General features: G+C 42.8%; 1 protein-coding gene across 1 annotated transcript in view; it reads right to left on the minus strand.

Moving 5' to 3' along the window:
* Positions 1–16958, minus strand: part of cftr (CF transmembrane conductance regulator) — a 176538-nt gene that overhangs the window by 24557 nt on the left and 135023 nt on the right. Inside the window, exons 16-18 of the mRNA XM_078416674.1 lie at positions 16235–16272; positions 6682–6947; positions 2613–2692 (exon numbers count right to left, since the gene is read on the minus strand). Of these exons, the coding sequence (XP_078272800.1) occupies positions 2613–2692; positions 6682–6947; positions 16235–16272 (384 nt within the window). The remainder of the gene's footprint in view (positions 1–2612; positions 2693–6681; positions 6948–16234; positions 16273–16958) is intronic.

Consider the following 16958-nt stretch of genomic DNA (forward strand, 5'->3'; position numbering starts at 1 on the left):
CGAGTCAAGACCCTTGGGTCTCGACCCGAAACGTCACCCATTCCTTCTCTCCAGAGATGCTGCCTGACCCGCTGAGTTACTCCAGCATTTTGTGTCCATGATAGAATAACTAGTATGCTCTGATATCTCTAGTCCGAGTACCTTTGGACCGACATTAAAATGAAGCTTGTGACCTGCCATTCCAGGAGATTGCATGGTTATTCCTATCTACTCATGAGATGTGGGCGGTACAGGCAAAGTCAACACTTGACGATCTTCTCTAAGTGTCCCTGAGGAGTTTCTGAACTCCATCACTGCACCACATCTTGGTTTGACGGTGCAGTTGGGACTGAAGTGCCAGAATTTTGACTTGTACTTTTGACAAAGAAGGGTAAGATTACTTATTTTCAAATCAGAAAGACTTGGGGAAGCCAATGTTCTAAATAAGCCCTAGCTCAGGTAAGCAAAGCCATTATGTATTCACCAACGCATGGATGTTTTCTTGATGGATGTTTCTTTTGTGTGTTTTGGGGGTTGTGTAATTTTAATGCCTATTTTGATGCTTTTGTTGTTGGACTGTGGGTGACTGAATTTCGTCCAATTTGGATGACAATAAAGCTATCTTGAATCTTGAATCTTAATAGATAAATGTTTTACTTCATCCTTTATTAGATTTATGCTCGTCGCTCTGCTTGCCAGAAACCATTCAGAATAAAAAGGATTTAGTCTTATTATTGCAGGCGAGCCTCTGATGGCTCTGGGCATGGAATTTCAGAGCTTGTAGTTCTTTCCTTCCTGCTTGTCAAACACTTTAATTCCCCTTCCTTTTCCCCACACTTTCCTGGAATCTCCTCCACTGTCAGAGTGAGGCCAAAAGCAAATCGGAGGAACAGCACCTCATATTTCGCATACAACCCAACGGTACGAATATTGATTTCTCTGACTTCAAGTAACCCTTGCATCCCCTCTCTCTCTGTCACTCCCCCACCCAAGTTGTTGTACTAGTTTCAAAGTCATCTTGTTGAGTTTCATTGTCTGTAACTCGTTTTCACCTGGTCCACATGGGCTGTTTCCTTCCTTGATCATTGTCACTTTTTTGCCTATCTCCCATTCATTTCTATATCTCTATATCACCGTCTATCTCTCTCATTTCTCTTTCCCCTGACCCTCAGTCTGAAGAAGAGTCTCGACCCGAAACGTCATCTATTCCCTTTCTCCAGAGATGCTGCCTGTCCCGTTGAGTTACTCCAGCTTTTTGTGTCTATCTTCGGTTTAAACCAGCATGTGCAGTTCCTTCTTACACATGTACCAGGTTGGACTGGAGAAGGGCCTGTAAACCCTCAGATTTCAATAGGAATCATAGAATTGCAGGAAAAAACAGAGAGGAGAAAGGAATTTTAGAAAAATATCTAATTTGCTTAATGTTTTTAATTACCTAAAAGTAGTTGAAGTATTTTCATTGATCTATTTTAATTTTAATAATTATTACTATCATTTAAACAACAAATAGATTGAAAACATTTTAAATCCTTTGCAGGCTGTCAAAGCTTCCAGAGGATATATGTGTGGCATGATCTCGGCAGTCCATTTGCTCTCGTTTGTTGTTCAAAGTCAATTCCTCCCGTCCTCTTCCACCTATCTCCCTTCCTCTGGTCTCACAATTCACGCCTCTCACTTCCTTTTGTTTCCTTTTCATCTCTGGCCTTTGTCCACCATCTGTATCCGCCCATCACTTGCCAGACCTTTTTCCCCCACCCCTGCCTCTCCTACAGCTTTCTCCCACCCCCTACTACAACCAGTCGAAAGAAGGTTCACAACCCAAAACGTCACCGATCCATGTCCTCCAGAGATGCTGCCTGACCCATTAAGTTACTCCAGCATTCTGTGTAGTTTGGTTATGATTCCAGCATCTGCAGTTCCTTTGTGACTAGCATTTAAGGTCTTTAGATGTGGTAAGTTCAGGGGGGTAATGATTGTAGGTAGTGAGACAGAGCTAGTGAACTACAGGCCAAATTAGCCTGGCTTTGAATAGTTTGCCCACATAGAAAAAATGCATTCTTAATATTGAGCAAACAGAGGAGTCAAGAGGCAAGACAAAGTGTTTTATTGTCGTATGTACTGAAAGGGAACAGTGAAATTCTTACTTGCAGCAGCACTACAGGTTTGTAAAGATAGATTTCTGTGCATTTCCCAGCAGTTTAAATCTGTTTATGTTTCATTTAAACCTGTTAGTGCTTGTGCTGATTTTAAAAAACTCCTTGTAGACTTAAACTGACTAAATAGTTTGTCAGATTGCTACATAAGAAAGTCAAGTGCAACCCTATCAGCATTAGTCAGTGTTTTTATTTTGAATTTTTTAACTCAATTTACATCTTAAAAAATCCTTAGTGTGCAATCTGAACTCACTTTATTCAAGAATCTCGATAATTAGATAAATAACGTCATTGTACAAGCTACACACATTTCAGATATGGGCTATAGAATATAGAACAGTATAGCACAGGGATAGGCCCTTTGGCCCACAATGTCTCTGCTGATCATGATGTCAAGATCAACTCTAAATATGAAAACAATTTTTGCGTCAACAAATATTTTGAGAAAGTAGAAAAGAGTTTCATCTGAAATTCTCTGACCTGCACAAAGTCAAAGACGGTGAGTGGTAGCACATCATCAATAATGGCAGTGTCTTTGATGAATCGGTTTAGGATTCTGCCTGCAAATGTAAAGAAATAGAAACACGTTTTGAAGCATCCATGCTTCACGAGCAATACAGTACTACACTAAAATTAACTGCATGTTGCTTTAAATACCGTAATAGGCTCAATGTAAGGCATAAATCTGCTTAAGTACCATCACAAATTCTTTCATCTATATACTAAAACTCTCATTTGTTTGTTTGTTTGTTCCTGAACTACAGCCAAAACGGTACACGATAGCGCGACAATTCTAGGGCCATCTTACTCACCGTCGTCCCTTCAGTGCAAATGGAAGAAGTTTCATTGAAATCAGTGTTATATTTTTTAAGTTATTCACATTTTAAAGTTTAAATCTAGGGGGGAGGGAGTGGTGGGATGGACGGAGGAAAGGAGGGGGGAGGAGGGGATGGAGTGGGGGGAAGGGGAAGGGGAGGGAAAGGGGGAGGGGAAGGGAAAAGGGGAAGGGAAAGGGGAGGGGGATGGGGAGGGAGGGGGGAGCAGGGGAGGGGGAGGGGGAGAGGGAAGGGGGAGAGGAGAGGGTGCTGCACCAATGCAGGAGAGGTTTGGGCCCAACTTGGTCTAGTTGTATCTAAATGCTTATAGATCAATTTCTAATGAGTACCAGTGCAACTGTAAAGGACATTTTACTCTTTCTACAGACCCTACATTGTAGTACTAGCATCTACATTGTTACATTAATTGAAAGATACAGCATGAATATAGGCCCTTCGTCCCACCAAGTCTACACCAACCATGGAACCCCTGTTCTTACCGGTTCTATGTTATCCCACTTTCGCAGCCTCTTCCTACACAGTAGGGACAATTTACAGAGACCAACTAACCTACAAACCTGCATGCTTTGGGATGTGGGAGGAAAGTGAAGCACCCAGAGGAAATCCACACAGTCACAAGGACACAGGTACATGCAAACTCCACACAGAAAGCACCTGAGGTCAGGGTTGCACCCAGGTCTGGAGTGCCGCAACTCTACCAGCTGTGCCACTGTGCTGCTCATTGGCAATGTGCTCAACAGCAACCAATTTATGGTGTTGAAAACAGAACGTGTAAGAATTATTAATAATCAAGCTTTCCTATTGCTGGTTAGGGGAGAAAGTTCCCTGAAAAGGGAATGGTTTATGTGCAAGGCAGACCGAGATTAAATCCTGATCTCACGTGGAATACGCACATGCTCCCATAATCCTGTGTCTTTCCTCTGATGCTCCATTTTCCTTCCACATCAACAGAGAGATGGTGGTAGATTAATTGGCACCTCCAAGTTGTGCCTTCGTGCTGGTAAGTGGAAATGGAATCAAAAAGGGGGGTTTGATAGACATGAGAGAGCTTCAGTTACAGAGATCCAGGGAAATTAGGAAAGCAGAAGTGTGGCCGATAGGTCTGTTCTTTGACAGTCAGTGTAGATCCAATGGCCTGAATTGTCTCCTCTGTGTCGTAATGACTACAGCATACAAGTATATTAACCTATTTACATGTTGAGATCACGTTAAATCAAAGTTGGTAATATCTCCATGTGCAAGCATTTCACTAGGTCAGCTTCATATGCATCATACTTCACACAAACACTTTGTATTGTAACTGTGACCTTTTTCAGCTAAATGCTACTTCACTGCAAAAGTCTGTGCTATAGTTTCTTATCATTCAGAGGGAAGTACTTCACTAGAGTCAGAGTCATAGATTGATACAATGTGGAAACAGGCCCTTCGGCCCAACTCGCCCACACCGCCCAACAATGTCCCAGCTACCCTAGTCCCACTTGCCTGTGCTTGATCCATAACCCTCCAAACCTGTCCTATCTATGTACTTGTCCAACTGTTTCTTAAACGATGGGATAGTCCCAGCCTCAACTACCTCCTCTGGCAGCTTGTTCCATACACCCACCACCCTCTGTGTGAAAAAGTTACCCCTCGGATTCCTATTAAATCTTTTCCCCTTCACCTTGAATCTATGTCCTCTGGTCCTCGATTCCCCTACTCTGGGTAAAAGACTCTGTGCATCTACCCGGTCTATTCCTCTCATGATTTTGTACACCTCTATAAGATCACCCCTCATCCTCCTGCGCTCCATGGAATAGAGACCCAGCCTACTCAACCTCTCCCTATAGCTCCCACCCTCTAGTCCTGGCAACATCCTCGTAAATCTTTTCTGAATAACATGGTGCCCAGAACTGAACACAATATTCTAAATGTGGTCTCACCAACATCTTATACAACTGCAACATGACCTCCCAACTTCTATACTCAATACTCTGACTGATGAAGGCCAAAGTGCCAAAAGCCTTATCGACCACCTTATCCTGCAACTCGACTTGCGACCTGCACTTGTACTCCTAGGTCCATACTCTATGGGTAAAATGCTGATATACAAATAGTATTCCTTTGTTGAGATACTGTAGAACATGAAAGATAATCTATTTCATTTAGAATTAGATTACTCAGTAAATTATCAAATGGAAGGTAGACACAAAAAGTTGGAGTAACTCAGCAGGTCAGACAGCATCTCTGGAGAAAAGGAATAGGTGATGTTTTGGGTCGAGACCCTTCTTCAGAATCGTCACCTATTCCTATTCACACCGATTCAGTTTTAAGAAGTGTCTCGACCTATTCCTTTTCAGGGATGCCGTTTGACCCGCTGAGTTACTCTAGCTTTTTGTGTCTATAGAGTCATAGAGTCATAGAGTCCTACAGCACAGAAAGAGGCCCTTCGGCCCATCGGTCTATCTTCAGTTTAAACCAACATCTGCAGTTCCTTCCTACACAAATTATTAAATGGGCTGCTTTGAGAATTCAATTCAAAATTCTACACTGACTACTTTGGTAATAAAGGAAAGCCAGGCCCTTTGCTGACATCAATGCATAAAATACATGTTCCTGTTCCCCATTTGCTGCCATTCCCTGCACCTTACAATCAGTTGTAAAAAATCTTGTAGAATTCTGTTACTTATCACAGAACATTTTGACCCATTTTTGTCAGATTCAATTACAGTAGCAAGTTCATTCCTATCAGATAAGACGCAAGTCCAATGTGTGTAGAAATCCCCCGCATCGCTATTAGTTAATACGTTTCTTAATGCACTGTAGATTTATGCATTCCAATATTGTATGTGCTTTCTTTCCAAAATAATTTATAAGGCCATTGGTTACAACTTTGACTCATTTTCAGTTTAATTGCAGATCACAGGAATAAAAGCCAATCTTGCAAATCAGTCTCTCACTTGCATCTTGTAACAGGTTAATTAAACTGTATATGTTATACTACATTTGCTTGCCCTTTCACTTGGTTTCTGCCTTTGTGACATTGTTAGATTTATGTGGTACACACAGAAAGCTAAAGCACAACTAAATCAAACAAATTATCAAATTAAAACCATCAGATCAAAATATTTCCTTCCTTATTTTTATTGTTAGATTATCCAGTTGAAAGATTTGGACTCCAATCTTTAATCATTTTCCCTAGAGTTATTGATTTTGTCGCCAGATCAATTTTAAAACCTTTTGCTAATGATCCACCATGGTCAAAATTATTCAAACCCTTAGGTCTTGAAATATAACAGTAAAGAAAATGTTAACAAATTTTGCTTCAGTCAAAAGCTAATATAAAAATACTGTAGGAGATAACAATGGATACGAATTGATTATCTGTAGATTGCACTGAATTGTTCTCTATAATCTCAGGTCATTTGATATAACATTAAATAATTCAAATATAAATGGTGCATGTGTAATTGACCAAGGAAAACAGTGCATTAAATCTATGACTTCCTATGGTGAAAGTAATACGTTATCAAACACACTATAGCCTGTTATTATTTCCTCTTAGCTTTGCTTAGCCTATGAACGAAGGTTAGATTTCTATGGATATAAACTAGCTTTCATCTAAGAGATACTTTCCTTCATTTTTGTTTCTTTTTGCATAAAGATCTGATAAATAAAATCCAAAATTCCCATCCAAAAACACGCCGCATGCTTAAGCTATTTCAGAGAGTTGTTACCTGCTTTCATCCTGTTAAATGCAGTCATGGGTGCTTGGAGAACTGAGTGCAGCATTTGTTTGTGCAGGTTTTTGGAGACTGTAACAAGGGTATGAACCAGAGGCAGTCCTCGAATCACACCAAGTGCAAGGAAGCTGTCTGAAAGTCCCACATAGATGTAGAATATGTAGTAATAACTGCCATTGGTAATGAATTTAGAAAATATAGAAAAGTTGGAGATGTTGGTTGAGGTGTCGTTGGTTCCTGCTCCAGAATCTTCTGCTAACCTGAAATAATGAAATATAGACTGCATTTGAGAAAAGAAATTACATTTTTTTTAAAGCTTTACAGACTGCTGAGAAAACCTGTCAGCATCTTTGTGCATTAAGTGATGTTAGTTGAACAATCCATGCATGTTATCATGGTTGATTTGGTATAAATCTGACCACAACTAAATATGTACAACTGTGGAAGGAGGGCTAACGTTATTGAATGTGGCCTTTTTAGTCAGACTTAAAAGCAGGTTGTGAAGAATTGTGAATGGGCTCAACGATTCTAAATTTCCTGATGACTCCGAAATAATCCGTAATTATCATATCATATCATATATATACAGCGCGGAAACAGGCCTTTTCGGCCCACCAAGTCCGCGCCGCCCAGCGATCCCCGTACATTAACACTATCCTACACCCACTAGGGACAATTTTTTACATTTACCCAGCCAATTAACCTACATACCTGTACGTCTTTGGCACGTTCAGCACCGTAATCAAGTTTCAACTTTGTCCATGAGGGAAACAACGAACATTGCAAAATGTTCACTCATGCAGAAATGACCTCACAATATTTTCTTTAATATTTCACATTTTCACTTTGGAAAAAGAATATTGCAAAAGTATCTTTTAATAGCTATGTTGCAGTCAAGATGGTAGATTACTATGAATCAAATAGTATTTGAATTAGACAGCATTTCTCTGAGCATTGTTGCACAAGTTTGACAGTACATTATTAACCCATGTTCTGTTTTATTATTGACCTACTGTAAATCTCCATGGTTTGCTTAATTAACATTTCTTACTGTGAATAAGTGTCTCTAGTTGGGAGTCTAGTGTGAAATGTGTGTGGAATTGTAAACTGCTGGGAAACTGCAGTAGTTTCAAGGAGCATGTCTGCTGTTACTGGGAAGGGGACACTGTGAATGAATGTCAAAGCTTAACCATAGCAACAATACCTGTTGCAGAGGCTTGATATAATAATAATAATAATAATAATATTCATTTATTGTCATTGCAACGAGTACAACGAAATTAAAAAATAGCCAATCCTGACGGTGCGTACAAACATATATGCAATAAATGCAAAAACAAATAAATACATAAATACAATTATATTAAGTACAAGATTTTTTAACGCTGTTGCCTAGTGCAAAGGTAGTGTTCAGTTCTCGTATGGCCCTGGGGTAAAAACTGTTCTTAAGTCTGTTTGTTCGGGATTTGATCGACCTGAAACGTCGACCAGAGGGCAGATGAACAAACAGACGGTGGCCGGGGTGGGATGGATCTTTTATTATTTTGCCTGCTCTACTGAGGCAGCGTAGGCTGAACAGGTGCTCCAGGGAGGGCAGTGAGCAGCCGATGATCTTCTGGGCCGTCGTGATGACCCTCTGAAGGGCCTTCCTGTCCTTTTCTGAGCAGCTGGCGTACCATGTGGTTATACAGTATGCCAGCACACTCTCGATGGAGCAGCGATAGAAGGACAACATGAGCTTCTCCTGCAGGTTGGTTTTCCTGAGGATCCTCAGGAAGTGGAGTCTCTGCTGTGCCTTCTTTACTGTGGTGATGGTGTTGGTAGACCAGGTAAGATCCTCTGCGATGTGCGTACCCAGGAACCTGAAAGCGGGTACCCTTTCCACACAGACCCCATTGATGTAGAGTGGGTCGTATTCTACACTGGTTTTTCTAAAGTCAATTATAAGTTCCTTTGTTTTGGAGGAGTTCAGGACCAGATTGTTCACTGAACACCATGCTGCCAGCCTTTGGATTTCATCCCTATAGGCTGTCTCATCTCCTCCTGAGATGAGTCCAACCACAGTCGTGTCATCCGCGAACTTGATGATGGTGTTGGTGGGATGGGTGGGGGCGCAGTCGTGAGTGTAGAGGGAGTAAAGGATGGGGCTCAACACACAGCCCTGTGGTGAGCCGGTGCTCAGTGTAATGGTGGAGGAGAGGTGAGGGCCTATTTTGACGGTCTGGGGGCGGTTGGTCAGGAAGTCCTTGATCCATTGGCAGATGGTATGGGAAAATCCAAGGTCGGAAAGTTTGGTGACCAGTCTGCTCGGGATGACCGTGTTAAAGGCAGAGCTGAAGTCGAGGAAGAGCATCCTCACATAGCTCCCCTGGTGTTCAAGGTGGGTCAGTGCAGTGTGAAGAGCAGTGTCGATGGCATCCCCTGTAGACCTATTTGCTCTGTAGGCAAACTGGTGTGGGTCGAAGGTGGGTGGGAGGCTGGCTTTGATGTGCTGCAGGACTAGTCTCTCGAAGCACTTTGTGATGACCGGTGTGAGTGCTACCGGACGGTAGTCGTTAAGGCCGCTGATGACAGACTTTTTCGGCAGTGGGATGATTGTGGCGGACTTCAGGCAGGGAGGGATGGTGGATTTTAAAAGGGACAGGTTGAAGATTTTTGTGAAGACCTCAGATAATTGGTCTGCACATTCCCTCAGCACTCTGCCCGTCACACCATCGGGGCCTGCAGCTTTCCTGGGATTCACTGCTCTGAGCACGCGCTTAACATCATACTCCTGCACAGTGAAGGTGTTGCTGTCAGGTGCTGGAGAGGGTGTTATGTCTGCCACTGTAGCTTTCACCTCGAAACGAGCAAAGAAACAGTTAAGTTCCTCTGCCAGCGAGGCATCGCCGTCGGCAGTCGTGCGGTTGCTGGTCTTGTAGTTGGTGATGTGCTGGATGCCTTGCCATACCCGCCGTGGGTCATTGTTGGTAAAGTGGTCCTCAATCTTCCTCTTGTAGGACGCTTTGGCATCCTTGATGCCTCTCTTCAGGTTGGTTCTAGCAGCACTGTATAGAGCTCTATCACTAGACCTGAAGGCGGTGTTACGGTCCTTGAGGAGAGACCTGACATCCTTTGACATCCAGGGTTTCTGATTGGGATACAACCGGATGCGTTTGTCGACGGTGACATTGTCAACACAGTTTTGGATGTAGCAAAGTACAGTTGATGTGTACTCCTCCAAGTCCTGATCCTCAAAAATATCCCAGTTGGTCCTTTCGAAGCAATCCTGCAGCTGCGAGGAAGCTCCTTCAGGCCATGTCTTAACAGTCTTTATGGTGACTGGAGCTTTCCTCCTGAGTGGGGTGTATGCTGGAGTTAGGAATATGGACAGGTGATCTGACTGCCCCAGGTGTGGTAGTGGTGCTGACCTGAAACCCTTCTTAATGTTTGAATAAACCTTGTCTAGTGTGTTTTTCCCCCTGGTAGCACATCTTATGTGTTGTTCAAGTTTCGGGAGAACTGACTTTAGGTCTGCATGATTGAAGTCCCCGGCTATGATGTGGGCTGCTTCTGGATATGTGCTCTGTTGTGAGTTTATTGCACCGAGCAGGTAGCCTAAAGCTGTGCTAGCGTTAGCATTCGGTGGGATGTAGACTGCTGTTACTATAACCCCTGTAAATTCGCGAGGAAGGTAAAAAGGCCTGCATTTAACTGTTAGGGACTCCAGATCAGGAGAACAGTGGCTATCTATGATTTGGATGTTAGTGCACCAGTTGTTGTGCACGTAAATGCATAACCCCCCCCCCCTTGCTCTTACCGGAGTCGATGTTTCTGTCCCAACGAAACGCTGTACGCCCGGCTAGCTCAATGGCTCCGTCTGGGATAAGTGGATGAAGCCATGTCTCTGTTACTAGGAGAATGCAACAGTCCTCCACGAGTTTGTTTGCTGATATCTGTAGTTTTAGTTCGTCCATTTTGTTGATGATGGATCTGGCGTTGGTGAGAAACATGCTGGGTAGCGGTGGTTTGTGTGGCTGTCTCTTTAGCTTGGCAAGTATACCGGACCGGCATCCTCGCTTTTGCTTCCTGTTTCTCCTCCGCCTGCGACGCCTGTTCGCGCCGACAACTATCCACGGAGCGCCCGGTGTCCTGGCTATCTCTTCCGGTATATTTCGCGGGTGTGGAAATTCGCGCACAAGGTCCCGATTGCACTGGAATCCTATGATCAGAAGATCCTTTCGGTTGTAGGTAGGATTTGCCTGATTTGCCTGGTTTGCATGACTAAAATTGACTAACAGACATAACACAGATAACACACATAAAACGCACCGAAAGGGAGAGCTGTGAGCCGCTGCGTCCGTGCGCGCCGCCATAAACTGAAGAGGCTGCTTTAAATGATAACAATTGGAGTAACTAAGGAGAGAGACACTCTTTCTTGCAGACAGCCTCCCAGGTGGCAAGACAAATAGCTCGGGATGTGTGGTAGATTTTAGGCTTAGGTTTATTATTATTATCACGTGTAGCGAGGTATAGTGAAAAGCTTTGTATTGCATAATATCCAATCAAGTCTGAAGAAGGGTCTCGACCAGAAACGTCACCCATTCCTTCTATCCAGGGATGCTGCCTGTCCCGCTGAGTTACTCCAGCATTTTGTGTCCATCTTCAGCTAATTCTACACATAGATACAGAGCGCAGAATATAGTTCTCGGTATTGTAGCACACCAGTTCCAGAGGCAAAGTTCAACGTGCACAAAGGCGCAGAGATGAATCAGACAGAACACCAGCTTATTTTGGCGATACTTTGGACAGACATTCGGCTGAATGGCGTGGGGTTCCATTCCTACAGATGACCAGGGCACGGTTTTCTGCTGGAACTCTGGCTTTGAACTGATCAGCATGGATCAACACAAAGAACGGTATTGCAAGGCCTCGGCGATAGAACAGGGCTCGCTCTGCTCAGAAACCACGAAACAAGGCAGTTCCTTCCATTAGGTAGAATTAGGGGTTGCCAACGATCTCACTCTCAAATACGGGACAAGGTGACGTCACCGCCCAGCCAGGACGTCACCGCCCAGGTGACGTCCAGAACCTCACCCAGCCAGCGGCCACGTGCTCCCGCTCCACCAATGGTGGCCGCCCAGGCCGGGGGGGGCGGGTTGCTATGCAACCTCAGTTAGGCGGCGCCCGGGCCTCCGGACTTAGACTGTCCAGAGCTAATATGTCGGAAACCTAGAGTGTCGGGACCTACAGCTTCGGGGCCTACATTGTCAAGGCCCACAGCATTGGGGCAGTGAAGAAAGCTAATGGCATGTTGGCCTTCATGACGAGAGGATTTGAGTATAGGAGTAAAGAGGTCCTTCTGCAGTTGTACAGGCCCCTGGTGAGACCACATCTGGAGTATTGTGTACAGTTTTCGTCAGCTAATTTGAGGAAGGACATCCTTGCTATTGAGGCAGTGCAGCGTAGGTTCACGAGGTTAATCCCCGGGATGGCGGGACTGTCGTATGAGGAGAGATTGGAAAGACTGGGCTTGTTTTCACAGCAAGTTAGAAGGATGAGAGGGGATCTTATAGAAACATATCAAATTATAAAAGGACTGGACAAGCTAGATGCAGGAAAAATGTTCCCAATGTTGGGGGAGTCCAGAACCAGGGGCCACAGTCTAAGAATAAAGGGAAGGCCATTTAAAACTGAGATGAGAAAAACCTTTTCACCCAGAGAGTTGTGAATTTGTGAAATTCTCTGCCACAGAAGGCAGTGGAGGCCAATTCACTGGATGCATTTAAAAGAGAGTTAGATAGAGCTCTTGGGGCTAGCGGAATCAAGGGGTGTGCAGAGAAGGCTGGCATGGGTTACTGATTTTGAATGAGCAGCCATAATCACAATGAATGGCGGTGTTGGCTCAAAAGGCCGAATGGCCTACTCCTGCACCTATTTTCTGTTTCTATAACCTGAGTAACCACAGCAGTGAGGCAGCAATTTTACAAGCTCTGCCACTAGGCCTCCATTAGTCAAGGTATCTCTTTTTCTGATTGTGTGGACACAGTGGTCTGTCCAATGTTCTTTTTCTCAGCCGATGATTCTGCAGAGGTAAGAGACTGATGACTCTCTTGCCCCTTTTTCCTCCATATCCTCCATCCATAACTGCAAATGTGGTTTGCCCCAAGCCGAGGAAGGCCGATTCTCAATGAACTGAAAGGCATCATGCATTCCTTACTGAAGAGATGTGTGGAGCTAATCTTATCTGTGATTAGGAATGGTCCAGTTGAGATTCATTGAAGGACCCAATGGTATAGAGGACAGTGATGAATTCCCCAAAGAATGCCTATGTTCACATTAAGACACTAATGCAAGTCAGAAAACTGGTCTATTTTAACAGCCAACTTACTCATGGTTCCTCATGGGAAAGCTGGAAAGTCCGTTGTATTGGTTAGCTGCAAATCTATTGATTTGTGCGTGAAAGTTTGGGCTCATGTTATGCTCTTGCCTAAACAGACTAGCAGAAAATGCAGCACATTCTAGTGCATCAGTTCTACTGTGTGAGTGGATCAACCAGCTTTTCAGCAGAAGATCTGCCCAGTAAATCCAAGTACACTGATTAGTTAATGTTTATATAGTATATGAAAATGTTTATTGAGCTTACAAATGTGGAAACTAATTCATCTTTATTTATCAAGTTGGTAAACATAATTTGTTTTACTACTTCTGTCTCCAACCAGCTTTCCATTCACCTTTCGAATATTATCTAAATCTAAATTATATATTCTACTTTATCCATTATGTAAACATTAGTTAAGATTTGTTAGTGGGAATAGTTGAAGCATTTAATTAGTCTTTGATCTGCCTACATTTTTTCTTTCAGGGGGATTCATACAGAATTAAATACCGAAGTAAACCCATGATGATAAACCTGTAGCCACCTGTCATTGGTAGCACGGTTGTGCAGTGGTACTGCCTTACAGTGCCAGAGACCCAGGGTTCGATCCCGACTACGGGTGCTGTCTGTACGGAGTTTGACCTGCGTGGGTTTTCTCTGCGATCTTCGGTTTCCTCCCAAGTCCAAAGACATACAGGTTTGTAGGTTAATTGGTTTGGTATAAGTGTAAACTGTCCCTAGTGTGTGCAGGATAGTGTGAGTGTGCGGGGATCACTGGTTGGTGTGGACTCGTAGGGCTGAAGGGCCTGTTTTCGCGCGGTATCTCTAAAAATCTCAAAGCAGAGTGAATAACATTCCTTTCCTACATCTACAAAAGCTGCACCACTGTGGCCTACATGTTGGCACTCAGCCATTGTGGTTTACTATAATTAGACCCCACCCTGTGAGAGTGACCGTCGGCATTGTTGAATTGGCAATTTATATAGCTCACATCCTGTGCAAAGATCAAGCTTATCAGTCTGAAGAAGGGTCTCAACCCGAAACATCACCTATTCCTTTGCTCCAGGGATGCTGCCTGGCCCGCTGAGTTACCCTAGCCTTTTGTGTCTGTCTTAAGCTTATTACACAGTCGTATTTTGGCTCAAGACGGCTTTGTGTGTGAATTAACAAGGTGCTCAACACCTGGCATTAGAGTCTCGAATGCACAATCACAACCCAAAACATTCACTTCATTGTTTCACATATTGATAGGTTTAAAGTATATTTTCTGCTGTTGCTGGTTGTCTCACATATGCCTTTAACTTGTGCAAATCATTTTATTAGATAAAGAAGTTGGAAATAAAATCACTATTGAGCAACCATATGATTTTACAAAAACATTGTGTTTAAAAAAAATCCAGGAACTAAGTCAAGGCCATTTTACAAAACACAATTCCAGGATGATGCAGCAAAGCATTTAAAAGGGTTTGTGTTCCGGAACCATTTTAAATTTAAACCCGATATTCCCCGCAGGACACATTGTTCTTGTTCTTTCACTCATGAGAAAAACCCTCATAATTAATTCACAGCTTGTGAGGTCTGGGAGCCACTGTGTGACGCTTTATGCCGAACTCTAATGTTGAATGGAACTCTTTCGGAGAATCTAACGTGGGATTTTCATTATCTATATACTAAAACTCTTGTTTATTTGTTTGTTCCTGAACTACAGCCAAAACGGTACACCATAGCACAACAATTTTAGGCCCACCTTACTCAGCATCATCCCTTTGGTGCTAATGGAAGAAGTTTCATTGAAATCAGTGTTATATTTTTTAAGTTATTCACATTTTAAAGTTTAAATCATCTCCTAGGGAGGGAGGGAGGGGGGTGGAGGGCAGGGGGGTGGAGGGAGAGAGAAGGGAGAATAAGGGGGGTTGAGGGGGGTGGAGTGGGGGGGGAGGGGAAGAGGGGTGGGGAAGGGGGAATGGGGGAGGGGGAGGGGGGAGGGGGGGTGCACCAATGCAGGAGAGGTTTGGGCCCAACAGGTCCATTTGGTCTAGTAGTTAATAAAGTCAATGATATACAAAGGAATAATTTGAAATCACTTGCTGGACTGCACTCAATTTACAACCACTCTCCACAACCAACTGATTGGAATAAAGTACTCAAAAAAGTACTTATATGATGAACTAACTCTGGACAAGTTATGCAATGATCACTGGCTACCAACAGACAGTACAACTGATTTCTTCTGAATTTGGAACATTGAAAAATAGGTTGAAGGAAGCTTATAGTTTTCATCACAGTCTATCTGGTGGATATTAAAAATTGGACGACAAAAATGAGAAGAGAAAGACTTGGCATAATGAAATAAAGCACCAGATGTATCATTTAATAATTCAATGCGAGTGAGAACATATTTTTTTGTGAATATGTTAGTGACAAAATATTTAAAAATTCGAGCAGCAATCAGGAATGACGAAATGTCTAAAGTGCCAGTATGGAAAGAGGCATGCAGGAGAACATAGAACACATGAACCTGTTCAAATCAACTCAAAACTGCAGGTGGCAATTGCCACCACTGTAAATGATTGAGATGGAAGTTTATGGCAGAGGGTGATTTAAAGCACACATATTGACCGAAACAATGATTCAGTCTGCAGTGATTTATCCTTGCTGAAGTTGGGAGTGTAAAGCTATTTCAAAATAGAAGTATTTAAAGAAAGCTGCAATGAGGAAATCCAGAATTAATGCACACTGCAGAATATTGCTGTCAAAACAAAGCCTTTCAGTGTGAAGACAGACACAAAATGCTGGAGTAACTCAGCAGGACAGGCAGCATCTCTGGCTGGAAGGAATGGGTGACGTTTTGGATCGAGACCCTTCTTTCAGTGTGAAATGTTAACTCTTTCGAAATTGGCGGCAATCATTGAAAGAAATGACTCATACAATGTGGTCAAGTTTCTACTTCAGAGCAGATATTTGCATTAATGATTACAGGTAGCTCAAGTAAAACATTAAACATTGGTGCGTAAAACATGGTTCTTACAGTGCCTGCTATTGTACAAACAAATAGCCATGACCTGCGAATATTTTTTGTTTTTGTTTACGCCCTTGACCTATATTGCGTCTGATTCACTTCCTGATGAGATCACTAACAAAACAGAACTGAGAGGTAATCCTCGAATTGTAAACTGCAACTCTACTCACATATTGATTATCCAAAGTCCAACCAAGGAGGCAGCCACCTTTAGAGACACAAGGAAGATCGCAACAATAACACTGCAACACATCTTATCATCATACGATGTTTTTCCAAATCATGTGAAAATAAACTCTTTTATGCTCAAGTGGAATATATTGTTTCTTGTATTAGTAATTAACATAAAACACTCCCCTGTAATGAACAACAAAAAATAATTTGTCTGTATTCTTTCCTTGAAGTTAATAACTTTGCTGATATCGTGGTTGATAGTGACCTGCATTACAGTTGCATTTCTGATACAAAGCACAATAGTTGAACAGACCATGTTTAATCTTTTAAATTGTTGTTCCTCTTGCACAAGACCTATTTTTAGGTAGTTTCTCGTGGTGGTGTAGATAGTTGTTATGTTCCTTTGGGTGTGCATGGCCAGCGAGAACTTCTTCAAGAAATCTGATCGCAATCTCAAGATTGTAAGAAAATAACTGCAGATGCTGGTACAAATCGAAGGTATTTATTCACAAAATGCTGGAGTAACTCAGCAGGTCAGGCAGCATCTCAGGAGAGAAGGACATTTTACTCCAGAATTTTGTGAATAAATACCTGCAATCTCAAGATTCCTCAGCACCTCTTCGGCTATAAATGCACCACTTTGCTAATCCATTGTCTATAAAATCATGACAGGAATTAATAGGGCGAATAGTTCAGTTCTGTTTAGTTTATCGTCATGTG

Source organism: Rhinoraja longicauda, chromosome 20 (genome assembly GCF_053455715.1).
Source record: "Rhinoraja longicauda isolate Sanriku21f chromosome 20, sRhiLon1.1, whole genome shotgun sequence".
Classification (NCBI taxonomy): Eukaryota; Metazoa; Chordata; class Chondrichthyes; order Rajiformes; family Arhynchobatidae; genus Rhinoraja; species Rhinoraja longicauda.